Raw genomic sequence first — 14,028 nt, forward strand, 5'->3', positions numbered from 1 at the left:
ATCTATCCCGCGCTCGGCAGAGCCTCGTCATCCCTCGTCATATACTTAAAACCTCAAGGATGGTCTATATTTCACAATGCTCCTCAACATACTCATCAAGGCTGCTGTCGCCTATATCTCCTTCCACCTCTTATGGCGGGTGTTCAGGCATTCTCGATTCAATCTCGCGGGTCCTCCCTCAACATCCTGGTTATCTGGTGCGTGCGTGCGGTTATTCGGAATCTGCGAATGTTGAACAATGAACAAGGTAATCTTACTCAACTGTTCAACCCGAACACGGCATGGGATTTCCACCATGGGATACTGAAAAAGTGTACGTATGGACCATTATGGGTCCAACTATCTATTGAAATTTCCTCAGACGGCACTACCGTAAAGGTCATGGGTGCAATGGGGGTGAGTCGCTTATTTAATGATGCTTTTCATGGCTCACACTCTCCCGACAGGAACCGATGGTTCTAACGTGTGACCCCAAAGCTCTCCAGCACCTTCTCGTCAAAGTACGCACCACCCTGCCCTTACTGCAACATATAACCAATCAACTATAGGATCGACTCGCCTGCGAAGTGTCAAGCACCAGGTGAGAAGTCTTTTATGCCGGGGCCTCCGAACGTACCTCAAAGTATATTTTTTCAGCATAAGTAGCATTATCTTCGGCGGAGGCTTGGCCGTAGCAACTGGTATGACTTTTAGTCCATCGCGTCAGTTCTTATATAATTTTTATTAGGTGAACAGCACCGAAAACAAAGAAAGATGTTAAATCCTCTCTTTTCAACTAGTCACTTAAGGGGAATGGGTGAGCGACTCGCTAGACTACTCAAAATTCCTTTCCTTAAAATTTATGCGTCAGTTCCTCTCTTCTATGAGGTTACGAACAGGGTATGTCGCTTCTCATTCGGCAGCACAAATTTCTAACGCGTGTATGACAGTTACGTGCAGTGTTGAAAAGGAAACTTGAGAATGGACCCAAGGAAATTGATATGTTGCATTGGACCAGTCGCACAGCTTTGGAGCTCATCGGGCAGAGTGGCATGGGTTTCTCTTTTGATTCTCTCGTTGACGATAACGACTACCACCCGTATAGATCAGCAATCGAGAATGTTATGTAAATGCCCTTCCGTTTCTTATTCTGTTGATAGACTGACAATTCTTACAGACCATTATCTACTGGACCCCTGATGTTTTTCGCAACCCAGTTTATCCTCCCCTGGACTGAAAAGTTCAATTTTCCCCGCGTCAAGAGATTCATTGTCGAACATATTCCCTTACAGCGCACTCAAGGGCTCGTTCACATAGTTGATGTTATGCGTCAAACATCCATTGAAATCATCGAGAAAAAGAAAAAGGATTTAATGGACTCTGATCCTGCGGTTGTTGAGGAGATGAAGAGTAAGAAGGATATTATAAGTATTCTTAGTGCGTAATATTTTCATCATTTGCTGAACAAGTTTTTACTTGATGTTCAGTGAGAGCGAATACAATGGCGTCTGAGGAAGATCGGTTACCTGATGACGAGGTCATTGCTCAAGTGAGCAACGCTTTCAATTTTCGCTTTCTTCTCGAATTTAATTTTTATTCCTAGATCTCGTATGTTTATTTTCAAATTATGTTTATCCAAGGTTTTGTTAAAACCTAGTCAGGGCGTTGGTTTTTGCAGCAATGGATACAACTTCATTCATTCTAGCTCGCATCTTATGGCTTCTCTCTGAACATCCGGATGTTCAAGAGAAAATGCGAGATGAAATTAGAAAAGTTGAGAAGAATGGCGAGTTGAGCTATGATCAGTTGGTTTCTCTCCCGTATCTTGATGCAGTCTGTCGTGAAACTTTAAGAGTGTACGTACTCTTACAATCGACTCATGGTGAAATTGTAATGATGGAAATATTCTAGTTATCCCCCAGTCAATTTCGGGAGAGTAAGGGAGTAAGTCTTCTCATCTTCTGTCGTTTATGTGTCCCCTCATTGAATTATCATCTAAGACTCCACAAAGACACAGTTCTTCCATTCTCCAAACCCATCTTAGATTCAACAGGTAAAGAGATAACAGAAACGTTTTTACAAAAAGGAACGAAAATTTTAATTTCGCTTTTGGGTGCTAATACCAATCCGGATATTTGGGGTTCTGATTCGTATGAATGGAAACCGGAAAGATGGTTGGATTCGTTACCGGATACTGTGGCTGGTGCGCCGGGTGTGTATTCACATATGTATGTGAATTTTTTTTTTATTGTATTTATGGTGTTTTGTTTAACTTGATGTTTTGTAGGATGACGGTTTTGTGTGGGAGTAGGGCTTGTATGTGCGTTACTCCTTTTTTTTTGTTTCAACTTTTAGCCTAAGAGCTCATGGTTTTTTGATATCTATTAAAAGTGGGTTTCAACACTCCCAAATCGAAATGAGTATGTCTTTCTTTTACCTAAAAACCATCTCTACTAAACATCGTTATTATAGAAGTCGTGCTTTCTGTTTTATTAGCTTCGTTTCGGTTTGGGAAATCGAAATCGAAAGATGTGGTTTGGAAGATGACGAGTATTGTTTCGCCTGTGGTTGAGAGTGGGGATGGGGATGGGGATGGGGATGGGAGAAGGAGGGAGTTGCCTTTGATTTTGAGTTTGGTGGATTGAGATTGAGTTGGTATGGGTTTTTTTATTGTGGTGTTGAGGAATTAGATAGGTTGAACGGCTAAGGTATCGAAGTACAAGTGAGCTATTTAAATACTAGCCTGAACGTGAAGATTCTCTAGAATGGACTAGTCAATTGAGCATGATTACCATGATTAAAATATCATCTGTAGGGATAGAATTTGGACATGAATTCATTCTATGTCAGGCGCTGTGAAACCGTATTTGTTCTACGGTTTCAGAGTCTCGGGGAGATGGAAACTGTCAATTTCAAAACGACCAACTCTGACCTCGACAAGGCCTGCATTTAGTGGAACATCGCGCTCGTCCTTCACGCGATGTGATTTCTCGGGAGTGTGCCCGTGTGTGTGCGACTATTTGGTTACCCATATCCTTTACATTAAACGCTGGTGTGACGTCACGCTCAGGTTGACTCGAGATAATTAGTCTGATACTATTCTACCCTATTCTGTTGCGTCGTACGCCGTCTCATCCCAGCTAATTCATTTGTTTTAATTTTCCACCCAGACCCAAACCCTACTGTTCTACGCGAGATAGGGCCTAGAAAACTGTATAGGTAGATTCTTCGATCTCCCACTCCCCACTTTCAGTACAGTCTTCCGGGTTCTTTCTCTACTCGCGAAATCCGGCCAAAAATCGAGATTACCTGATCATGATGACATGCTCAACTTACTCAAAGGTAATTACTAATTATTAATAGTACGCGGGCCCCGTCCGAAGCAACACCTTCGCGGCCGTGACTGCCGTGTCCACCACGAACATCTCATTGACAGACTTTCAGCTCCTCCCATGTCTGAAAATACTTGTAGCGTGAGTAGATACCCCTTTCATCAATAACGATTCACAGGTAAACCTTCTAACCTTCCTTATCTATCTATCTTTTAGGTATTGACAGGTGCCCCGTGAACAGGTTAAATCTCACCGTCCCACCTCTTGGCAGAGAACGAGGAGTGTTGTCGCTTCGAAGTAGCTTCTGCATCAGCAGTATGACATGAATTATGTCAAGATATAAGAGCTCGAGCATGGTCTATATTTCACTTCTCACACTATGCTCCTCAACATACTCATCAAGGCTGCTGTCGTCTATATTTCCTTCCATCTCTTATGGCGGGTGTTCAAGCATTCTCGATTCGCCAACCTCGCTGGGCCTCCCTCCTCGTCCTGGTTCTTTGGTGCGTGCTTGCGATTATGCAGAGCTCGCTGATGTTGAACATCGAACATCGAACAAGGTAATATTCCTCAGCTATTCAACCCGAATGGGTGGAACTTCCACTACGGGATCCTGAAAAAGTGTAAGTATTGACCGGTTACTGATCTACAATTTACGTGAACCTGACATCTTCTACCCCAGACGGCACAACCATGACGATCAAGGGTGCACTGGGAGTGTGTATTTTTTATGATACTCTTATTCATGGCTCACACTCCCCCGACAGGAACCGATGGTTCTAACGTGTGACCCTAAAGCTCTCCATCACATTCTCGTCAAAGTACGCTTCACTTATTCTTCGCCCGGACCCTCATATATAAAATAACCACAGGATCAACTCATCTACGAAGCAAGCATCAGGTAAGAAAAGACCTTTTTATGCCGGGAGTATACATATATATAATTCTCTACTATTCAAATCGATAGCGACATTTTCTTCGGTGAAGGCTTGCTTTCAACATTTGGTACGAATTCCAAACGCCTTGTCAGATCTTATATACTTGAACGATTTACCAGGTGAACAGCACCGAAAACAAAGAAAGATGTTGAATCCCGTCTTTTCAATCAATCATATGAGGGAAATGAGTGAGCGACTCGCCGGACTAATTTGGGATTCCTTTCCTCAAATGTTATACGCTAGTTCCTCTCTTCTATGAGGTTACGAATAGGGTAGGCCTCTGCTCACTCTCTTGAAGGTATTAATCTTGAAACTCCTTCGTATGATAGCTGCGTGCAGCGTTGAAGAAGAAACTCGATAACGGACCTAAAGAAATTGATGTATTGCATTGGACCAGTCGCACAGCTTTGGAGCTCATTGGCCAGAGTGGCATGGGTTTCTCTTTCGATTCTCTCGTTGACGATGACGACTACCACCCGTACAGAACAGCAGTCCAAAATCTTGTGTGAATATGCTTTGTGTCTTTTCCGTTGAGAGACTAACGCTCTCACAGGACAGTATCTACTGGCCCCTTGATGTTTTATGCGACCCAGTACATCTTTCCTCTGGCGAAGAAATTCGATTACCCTCGCGTCAAGAGATTCATTGCGGAACGTATTCCCTTGCAGCGCGCTCAAGGACTTATTCACATCATTGACGTTATGCGTCAAACGTCCATTGAAATTATTGAAGAAAAGAAGAAGGTTCTAATGGATTCTGACCCTGCGGTTGTTGCGGAGATGGAGAGTAAGAAGGATATAATTAGTATTCTTAGTGCGTAATATTTTCATCATTTGCTGAACAAGTTCTGACTTGATGTTTAGTGAGAGCTAATACAACGGTGTCTGAGGAAGATCGGCTGAGCGATGAAGAAGTTATCGGTCAAGTAAGCAAGGCTTCAAGTTTCTATTTCTCATATATTTAATCTCTTTTCCTAGGTCTCGTATGTCACTTTTCACATTCAAATCAATACAAGACGGTCTTACTCTAGTTAGGACACTGGTTTTTGCAGCAATGGATACAACTTCATCTGCTTTGGCTCGTATCTTATGGCTACTTTCTGAACATCCGGATGTTCAAGACAGAATGCGAGACGAAATCAGAGAAGCTCAGAAGAATGACGAGTTGAGCTATGATCAACTTGTTTCACTCCCGTATCTTGATGCAGTCTGTCGCGAAACTCTAAGGGTGTGCGTACCATTTTTTTTTCCTGCCTGCCTGACTTGAAATTTGATGAAAATACTCTAGCTATCCACCAGTCAGTTTCGCGGCGTTGAGGAAGTAAGCATTTCCTTTTGTCTTGTGTATATCTCGAGCTTAAAAATTATCGTTTATTCTAGCCTCCGTAAAGACACGGTCCTCCCATTCTCCAAGCCCGTCTTAGATTCAAATGGAAAAGAGGTAACAGAAATTTTCCTACGAAATGGAACAAAGGTCATAGTCTCGCTCCTCGGCGCCAACACCAATCCCGACATCTGGGGTGCCGACTCGTATGAATGGAAACCTGAAAGATGGTTATCTCAGTTACCGGAAACTGTGGCTGGCGCGCATATGCCGGGCGTGTATTCGCATGTGTATGTGGATTTTCGTATTATAGTTTACTTCCTAATCTTTTTGGTAGGATGACATTTTTGGGTGGGGGTAGGGCTTGTCTGTGAGTTCCGTTTTTTTACTCTTGACTGTGTAGGACTCATGATTCTTGGCACTACTAAAGCGGGTTCAAGTTCTCGCAGCTCGAAATGAGTAAGTCCTTTTTTGTTCTTTATTACATATACCTCAAACCTGGACCATTACAGAGGTCGTACTTTCCGTTTTACTAGCTTCATTCCGGTTTGGGAAATTCAAGTCCAAACCTGTGGTTTGGAAAATGACAGGTATTGCTTCGCCGATGGTTGAGGGTGGGGACGGGAAAAGTCGCGAGTTACCTTTGCTCTTGAGTTTGGTTGATTGATTAGTACGACGTTTGCGGCTTTGTTTTCTGAAAGTGTCGTGCTTGGTTTGAGAGTTGTGATGAGGGTTGGTGACGTTGTAATCGTCCTTTACTATGTAGTTCTGATTGTGATTCTGATTTCGTTGGTTACGAATAAACAGCACACTGGTCGACACAAGGCTCCATGGCGCCAGCGCCGGCATTTGACGGCGATAGTGAATTCTTCCGAAAATGTAAGTTTTGCTGCAACAGAATTCGGGCATAATTCGTTCCGCGTTCTACCGAGCAACCGGTTGATTCGTACCTCGGATGTTTTCCGCCGTGGTGCTACAATGGCTCAGAAGCCTCAGATCACTGAATTCTGAAAATCTTCTGATGATCAGCGCCTTCTAACCTATTATTTATCTGAGAATTTTTTGTGGCAGTGTGGCAGCTCCAACTTCTGTATCTCCGATATGGTCCGGGATGTGTTTGGTTGATTGATTGAGTTACTACTATGGCTGTAGTTTTTTTGTTTTACGAGGGTTTTTGACCACCGTGAACCAGTCAATAGAGCACTGTGATATCCGTGTTTTAAATATTAATTGTAGGAACAGAATTCGTTCCATGTTGATATGTACTCTCGAATGTGTTCCTTGTGACTACGGTGGCTATCATTGGATTCTCAAAACCTTCATTATAAGCGCCCTGGTTGTATCTGAGTCAGTGTTACCTAATAATGAGCATGTCGAGTCATACTCAACTAAGTTACTCAAAAGTAATACGTACACGGGCCCCGTCCGAAGCAACGCCTTCGCGGCCGTGACTCGACTTTCAGCTCCTCCCATATCTGAAAATACTTATAACGTGAGTAGATACCCCTTTGAGCATATTTGATCAATAACAATTCACAGGTAAACCTTCTAACCCCGGCATATCTATCTATCCTTTAGGTTTTGTCAGGTGCCCCATGAATAGGTTAAATCTCACCATCCCACCTCTTGGCAGAGAACGAGGAGTGTTGGCAGTTTCGAAGCAGCTTCTGCATCAGCAAGATGACATGAACCTCGTCAAGATATAAGAGCTCAAGCATGGTCTATATTTCACTTCTCACACAATGCTCCTCAACATATTCATCAAGGCTGCTGTCGTCTATATTTCCTTCCACATTTTATGGCGGGTGTTCAGGCATTCTCGATTCACCAACCTTGCTGGCCCTCCTTCTTCGTCCTGGTTATTTGGTGTGTGCATGCGTGCAATTATGCAAAGCATGCTAATTTGAACGTAACATTGAACAAGGTAATATTCCTGAGCTATTCAACCCGAATGGGTGGAACTTCCACGACGGGATCCTGAAAAAGTGTAAGTATCGACGATTACCGTTCGCCCACAATCTACGTGACCCTGACATCTTCTATCCCAGACGGCACAACCATGACGATCAAGGGCGCACTGGGAGTGTGTATATTCAACGATGCTCTTATTCATGGCTCACGCTTTCCCGACAGGAACCGATGGTTCTAACGTGTGACCCTAAAGCTCTCCATCACATCCTCGTCAAAGTACGCTTCCTTCACTTCTTCTTCGCCCCAACTCATACATATAAACAACCACAGGATCAACTCATCTATGAAGCGAGCTTCAGGTAAGAACACTCTTATGCCGGGGGTCTTCATATATATTCACATCGATAGCGACATTTTCTTCGGTGAAGGATTGTTTTCAACAATTGGTACGAATTCCAAACGCTTGTCAGATCTTGTATAATTGAATGATTTATCAGGTGAACAACACCGAAAACAAAGAAAGATGTTAAATCCCGTCTTTTCAATTCATCATATGAGGGAAATGAGTGAGCGATTCACCTGATTAATTTTGAACTCCTTTCCTCAAATGTTATACATTAGTTCCTCTCTTCTATGAGGTTACGAACAGGGTATGCCTCTGCTCATTCTCTTAAAGCTATAAATGTTGAAACCCCTTCGTATGATAGCTACGTGTAGCGTTGAAGAAGAAACTTGATAACGGTCCTAAGGAGATTGATGTATTTCATTGGACGAGTCGCACGGCTTTGGAGCTCATTGGCCAGAGTGGCATGGGTTTCTCTTTTGATTCTCTCGTTGACGATAACGACTACCACCCGTACAGAACAGCAGTCCAAAATCTTGTGTGAATATGCTTTGTGACTTTCCAGTTGATAAACTGACGTTCTTACAGAACATTAGCTATTGGCCCCCTGGTATTTTATGCGACCCAGTACATCTTTCCTTTGGCGAAGAAATTCAATTTCCCTCGCGTCAAGAGATTCATTGCGGAGCGTATTCCCTCGGAGCGCGCTCAAGGGCTTATCCACATCATTGACGTTATGCGCCAAACATCCATTGAAATTATCGAAGAGAAGAAGAAGGCTCTAATGGATTCTGATCCTGCGATTGTTGCGGAGATGGAGAATAAGAAGGATATAATAAGTATCCTCAGTGCGTAATATTTTCATCATTTGCTGAACAAGTTCTGACTTGATGTTCAGTGAGAGCTAATATGACGGCGTCTGAGGAAGATCGGCTCAGCGATGAAGAAGTTATCGGTCAAGTAAGCAAGGCTTTATATTTCCATTTCTCATAAATCTAATCTCCTTTCCTAGGTCTCGTATGTTACTTTTTCAAATTTGGATCAAAAAAAGACGATTTAAATCTACTTAGGTCATTGGTTTTTGCAGCAATGGACACAACTTCATCTGCTTTGGCTCGTACCTTATGGCTTCTCTCTGAGCATCCGGGTGTTCAAGAAAAAATGCGAGATGAGATCAGAGAAGCTCAGAAGAATGGCGAATTGAGCTATGATCAGCTTGTTTCCCTGCCGTATCTTGACGCCGTCTGTCGCGAAACTCTGAGGGTGTGCGTACCAATTTTTCTTCCTGTCCACCTATCATGAAATTTGATCGAAATATTCTAGATATCCACCAGTCAGTTTCGCGACGTTGAGAAAGTAAGCATTTCCCCCTTTCTTTTGTATATCTCGAGCTAAAGATACTATCTATTCTAGACTCCTAAAAGATACGGTCCTTCCATTCTCCAAACCCGTCCTAGATTCAACCGGAAAAGAGGTAACAGAGATATTCCTACGAAATGGAACGGCGGTCATACTCTCGCTGCTCGGCGCCAACACTAATCCCGACATCTGGGGTCCCGACTCGCATGAATGGAAACCTGAAAGATGGTTATCTCAGTTACCGGACACTGTAGCTGGCGCGCATATGCCAGGCGTGTATTCGCATGTGTACGTGAATTCTCGTATTATAATTAGTTAACTCACGATTGTGGTAGGATGACATTTTTGGGCGGGGGTAGGGCTTGTCTGTAAGTTCCGTTTTTCTACTCTCGTCTGTGTAGGGCTCATGATTCTGAATGCTACTCAAGCGGGTTCAAGTTCTCGCAGCTCGAAATGAGTAAGCCCTTCTTTCGTTCTGCATACACCTCAAACCATCTTCACGCATCGAATTACAGAGGTCGTGCTTTCTGTTTTACTAGCTTCATTCCGGTTCGCCAAATCGAAGTCCAAACCTGTGGCTTGGAAGATGTCAGCTATTACTTCGCCTGTGGTTGAGAGTGGGGACGGGAAAACCCGCGAGTTGCCTTTATTCTTGAGTTTGGTTGATTGATAAGTATGACGTTTGCGGCTTTGTTTTCTGGAAGCGTCGTGCTTGGCTTGAGAGTTGTGATGAGGTGTAACCGTCCTTTACTAGGTAGTTCTGATTGCGATTCTGATTTCGTCGGTTACGAATAAACAGCACACTGGTCGACACAAGCCTCCACAGCGCCAGTGGCGGCATTTGACGGCGATAGTGAATTCTTTCAAGAATGTAGTGTGAAGTTTTTCTGGAACAGAATTCGGACAGAATTCGTTCCACGTTCTGGTTGATTTGTACCCTCGGAAGCTTTCCGCCGTGGTGCTACAATGGCTCAGAAGCCTCAGATCACTGAATTCTGAAAAATTTCTGATAATCAACGCCTTCTAACCTACTATTTATCTGAGATTTTTTTGTGGCAGTGTGGCAGCTCCAACTTCTGTATCTCCGATATGGTCCGGAATGGTTCCGCGTCGGCTAGCATCTTTCGAAGGTCATACATACTCTGATTATTTGGCGTCTCGGAGGAGGTCGTTGTTCCTTTGATGAAATAAAGAGCCCCCAGCTAGCGTAGAAAGTAACACTGGTGGCAGCGAGAGTGAAAATCTTTCGCTTATTCCCTTGCACGATGACGTAAAATGATCTTGAATTACACATATCATTTTGTAGTTCCGTTCCGAAAACGATTGAATTTCCACTGGCAATTGATCCCCGGTTAAGTTGAAACATAGGGCGGGGTTACTAATCCACGGTGACGAAGGGTATTACATCGTCTGATACTAGCTGCTTCTCCAAAGTTTGCGAAAGGATCCATGGGACTTGGCAGAAGGATGCTCTCAAGTGAGAAAGTACGATGCGTTATAGGTTCCGTAACCTGAGGCTTGTCAGGCTGTACTTGAAGCGATAAAGGGACCTGCTTGCGTGAGAAGTTGACACCCAAACCAGGAAAGCCGTCAATATGGCACCCACCCACTCACTTCTGCTTCAATTCTCCTGTTGTTCATCGCGCAATTTTCGAAGGGAGCTTGTATGAAAACTTCTCCATTGTATAGGGATCAGCGCTCCACGTTGAGCTTGACAGAACGGATCTCAGGCCTTACGCACATGACAACATTGTGCCATTCGGTTGTTGGCCAAGCTATATTTGTCAAATGAGACCCCTGGTTAAGACCCGACCGAGTTGCTTCTTGGTGCGGGATAGATATCTTCCATCTTTTCCCTAGCGAGGCTCAAAAGCCCTTATCGATTAAGGTGCCGGGTCACTAAACAAATATATATACTCCTACACGCTTTTCTTCTTTTGCCTCCTTCGACGAAGTCCTTCGCTCCAGAACCACAAAACGTCCCAACTTCGCTATCACCTTCCCCCCCATGATTTCCTATCTCACAAAGGCATTCACATTACTATTAATCCCTTGGCTTATCTGGAAGTTACTGGGTCGGTTTTTCGGGAAGTCTCCATTGGACGTTTTACCTGGCCCTCCTTCAGCATCATTGCTATTCGGTAATGCATTCTCCGTTTCTGAATCGTTTGCCAATTTGCGTGTTGATTACGATATAGGAAACATACCCAAACTCTATCACTCCGAAGGATGGGACTTTCATCGAGAAATTTTTCGAAAATGTTTGTCCCTCTTTGCAGACGATATTTTGAGACTAATTCAGATGGCAGATGGCACTACGATGCAGATCAAAGGCGCCCTTGGTGTGAGTGATTTTTCCGTGATTGGCGAGAGTCAAATATCCAACATTGTCCTTTCCAGGAACGACTGCTGCTGACTGTGGACCCAAAAGCGCTTCACCATATTTTTGTCAAGGTACATTCACCAATCATCGCTATCCACAACCCTGAATGGAAAAATTGCAGGATCAATGGGTTTATGAATGTTCAGATGCGCTGATGGAGTGAGTCCAGCTTAAGCTGATCGAACGTATATATATTCATATTTCACATTTAGTCGCAATAATGTTTATTTCGGAGAAGGACTTCTAGCCACTCTGAGTATGTCCTCGTGCCAGCATCTCAGACGAAGTTGCTTTACCATACTTAGACGTTCAACATCGTAAGCAGAGGAAGATGCTTAACCCCGTCTTTTCCATCAACCACATGCGAGAAATGAGTACGTATATATATGACTTTCTTCGTATAGTGCCCGTATTGACGTCCAAAGTCCCTCTATTCTATGAGGTCACCGATAGGGTATGTACTCGTAAAACCTGAACTTGGAAGAATAATCACATAATAGGCGCTCAGCTGAAGACTGTGCTTAAGAAGAAAGTGGGAAACGGTTCCAAAGAGATAGACGTCCTGCACTGGATGACTCGAACAGCTCTGGAGCTCATAGGTCAAAGTGGCATGGGCTACTCGTTCGATACATTGGAGGATGAGAATGATTACCATCCGTATAGCAGATCCGTGAAGAGGTTCATGTGTGTATCAGTCTTCTGTCTCGTCTGTCTTCTGATTCTTAGGCAACAATTGGATAGCTCACTGACCGGTGGTCCTGTCGGTTTCTTCGCCAATCAATTCGCTTTCCACCTGGCAGCAAGGTTCAGCTTTCCTCGATTGAAGAGATTTATCGTGGAACACATCCCAATTCAACGTGTTCAAGATCTTAAAGTAGTCGTTGACACTATGCAACAAACTTCTGTTGAAATCATTCGAGCGAAGCAGGAGGCTATGAGAAGTTGTGATCCTCTAGTCGCCGCCGAGATGCAAAATAAGAAGGACATCATCAGTATACTTAGTGCGCCTTTTACAAGTTATTTTTACTCTTTTTTTTTGTTGACCAGTCGGATTTACATGTAGTGCGGGCTAATGCCACTGCCTCTGAGGAAGACCGTCTCACTGATTCCGAAGTTATTGGACAGGTAGGTTGAATGAATGAGCTTTTCGGAATTATTGTACTGATTCTTGCTCAGGTCTCGTACGTCGAAAATCTGATTATTATTTTTTTCGACCTTAACTTGGGATGTTCAGATCACTCGTTTTTGCCGGAATGGACACCACCTCTTCAGCCCTTTCTCGTATACTACAACTCCTTGCAACTCATCCTCATGTTCAAGAGAAATTGAGAGAAGAGATCAAGGAATCTCAAATCAACGGCCAATTAAACTATGATCACCTCGTCAACCTTCCCTACCTTGACGCAATATGCAGGGAAACACTTCGGGTGTAAGTCATTGTCTACATACTACATCCAACGCAGCTGACATGAGGTTATCAGATACCCTCCTGTCAATATGTCCTTCTTGCGCACGTACGTCCCTATTCTAACCCCAGCTTTTCTGCCCTCATTGACTCGTGTAGGGCACGCAAGGACATGATACTACCCCTGGCAAACCCGGTGACAGGTGCAGATGGTCGGGAAATATCAGAAGTATTGGTGCCAAAGGGAACCAACGTTATTGCTTCGGCATTCGGTTCCAATTGCAATCCGGATCTCTGGGGCCCAGATTCATATGAGTGGAAACCCGAACGGTGGCTGTCGCCACTACCAGAATCGGTTATTGAAGCACATATGCCGGGTATCTATTCCCATTTGTGAGCTGTTACGACCCTGACCATATGGCTCTTTCTAATAAAAACACTTAGGATGACATTCATGGGAGGTAGTCGTGCATGCATGTGAGTGGATAGCTATCTTTTGCTGGCTTCTCAACTAAAGGCATCCCATAGTGGCTTCAAATTCTCGCAGCTAGAAATGAGTACGTGTTACTACATGATACCGTTTCGGCTTAACTAACGTCACTTCAGAGGTCGTATTATCTGTACTTCTCAGTACATTCAAATTCTCCCTGTCGGACAAGGAAATTGCCTGGACGATGAACGGTATCGCAGGTCCCTACGTAAAGGGTGCTGATAAAACACGTCCGCAACTGCCAATGATCATGACTGCGCTAGAAAAAGCTGAGTCATGAAAAGTCTTTCCTAACTTCTCGATTGGGCCTCCCGTGGGTAGTGAATAGGGAGGGTCTTAATAGTCAGCCTACCCAAAATCTTCCTCTCAAAATGTAGAACCCTCTGATGTGCGAACTTAGTGATACAATTTATTGTACTTTGTTTTAGTGTTGTAGGTCCTCTTTCTTTAGAGGATCACTGACCGGGTTTCGGACCGTAAAATATGGCTAGAACGTTATAACAGTAGTAACGTGCGGTTCTAGTAAATGAATATCCGTGTTCGACTACCAGGCCGTGAATCGGAC

At 43.8% G+C, this 14,028-nt stretch overlaps 4 protein-coding genes across 4 annotated transcripts; all 4 read left to right on the top strand.

The window, feature by feature from the left end:
• Positions 1-76: 76 nt before the first annotated feature.
• AGABI2DRAFT_179442 (hypothetical protein) lies at positions 77-2,665 on the top strand (the record flags this gene model as incomplete). Its single annotated transcript, XM_006462770.1, has 18 exons — positions 77-197; positions 248-313; positions 362-396; positions 447-500; positions 549-580; positions 637-680; positions 728-796; positions 851-879; positions 930-1,105; positions 1,157-1,416; positions 1,467-1,528; positions 1,583-1,587; positions 1,641-1,835; positions 1,891-1,923; positions 1,980-2,207; positions 2,267-2,299; positions 2,371-2,399; positions 2,452-2,665. 18 exons carry the CDS (start codon positions 77-79, stop codon positions 2,622-2,624), a joined length of 1,644 nt encoding a protein of 547 aa, XP_006462833.1. The 3' UTR covers positions 2,625-2,665.
• An 856-nt stretch (positions 2,666-3,521) lies between these two features.
• On the top strand, positions 3,522-6,398 carry AGABI2DRAFT_179443 (hypothetical protein). Its single transcript, XM_006462771.1, has 18 exons — positions 3,522-3,814; positions 3,872-3,934; positions 3,994-4,028; positions 4,079-4,132; positions 4,184-4,212; positions 4,279-4,316; positions 4,369-4,437; positions 4,493-4,521; positions 4,579-4,754; positions 4,803-5,062; positions 5,113-5,174; positions 5,227-5,231; positions 5,284-5,478; positions 5,537-5,569; positions 5,629-5,862; positions 5,910-5,942; positions 6,003-6,031; positions 6,085-6,398. The coding sequence occupies exons 1-18, from the start codon at positions 3,691-3,693 to the stop codon at positions 6,237-6,239; spliced, it is 1,623 nt and encodes a 540-aa protein (XP_006462834.1). The 5' UTR covers positions 3,522-3,690; the 3' UTR covers positions 6,240-6,398.
• Positions 6,399-7,314: 916 nt separating this feature from the next.
• AGABI2DRAFT_144299 (hypothetical protein) lies at positions 7,315-9,855 on the top strand (the record flags this gene model as incomplete). The annotated part of the gene is made up of 18 exons (XM_006462772.1): positions 7,315-7,438; positions 7,497-7,559; positions 7,621-7,655; positions 7,706-7,759; positions 7,814-7,842; positions 7,892-7,929; positions 7,981-8,049; positions 8,105-8,133; positions 8,191-8,339; positions 8,415-8,674; positions 8,725-8,786; positions 8,839-8,843; positions 8,897-9,091; positions 9,150-9,182; positions 9,240-9,473; positions 9,521-9,553; positions 9,587-9,642; positions 9,701-9,855. 18 exons carry the CDS (start codon positions 7,315-7,317, stop codon positions 9,853-9,855), a joined length of 1,623 nt encoding a protein of 540 aa, XP_006462835.1.
• A 1,309-nt stretch (positions 9,856-11,164) lies between these two features.
• Positions 11,165-14,013, top strand: AGABI2DRAFT_207479 (hypothetical protein). Its single transcript, XM_006462773.1, has 18 exons — positions 11,165-11,326; positions 11,384-11,446; positions 11,495-11,529; positions 11,586-11,639; positions 11,690-11,727; positions 11,781-11,824; positions 11,874-11,942; positions 11,994-12,022; positions 12,077-12,252; positions 12,310-12,569; positions 12,632-12,693; positions 12,745-12,749; positions 12,803-12,997; positions 13,050-13,082; positions 13,133-13,366; positions 13,418-13,450; positions 13,502-13,530; positions 13,580-14,013. Exons 1-18 carry the CDS (start codon positions 11,194-11,196, stop codon positions 13,741-13,743), a joined length of 1,656 nt encoding a protein of 551 aa, XP_006462836.1. The 5' UTR covers positions 11,165-11,193; the 3' UTR covers positions 13,744-14,013.
• Positions 14,014-14,028: the final 15 nt, after the last annotated feature.

This window comes from Agaricus bisporus, assembly GCF_000300575.1.
Source record: "Agaricus bisporus var. bisporus H97 unplaced genomic scaffold AGABI2scaffold_7, whole genome shotgun sequence".
In the NCBI taxonomy this organism is placed as follows: domain Eukaryota; kingdom Fungi; phylum Basidiomycota; class Agaricomycetes; order Agaricales; family Agaricaceae; genus Agaricus; species Agaricus bisporus.

Coding starts and splice junctions, on each gene's coding strand:
- AGABI2DRAFT_207479 (XM_006462773.1), top strand. CDS start 11,194: ATGATTTCCTATCTCACAAAGGCATTCACATTACTATTAATCCCTTGG. Junction 12,570..12,631: donor GGACATCATCAGTATACTTA/GTGCGCCTTTTA, acceptor ATTTACATGTAG/TGCGGGCTAATGCCACTGCC. Junction 13,531..13,579: donor ATTCTCGCAGCTAGAAATGA/GTACGTGTTACT, acceptor ACGTCACTTCAG/AGGTCGTATTATCTGTACTT.
- AGABI2DRAFT_179443 (XM_006462771.1), top strand. CDS start 3,691: ATGCTCCTCAACATACTCATCAAGGCTGCTGTCGTCTATATTTCCTTC. Junction 3,935..3,993: donor CTACGGGATCCTGAAAAAGT/GTAAGTATTGAC, acceptor CTTCTACCCCAG/ACGGCACAACCATGACGATC. Junction 4,133..4,183: donor TCCATCACATTCTCGTCAAA/GTACGCTTCACT, acceptor AAATAACCACAG/GATCAACTCATCTACGAAGC.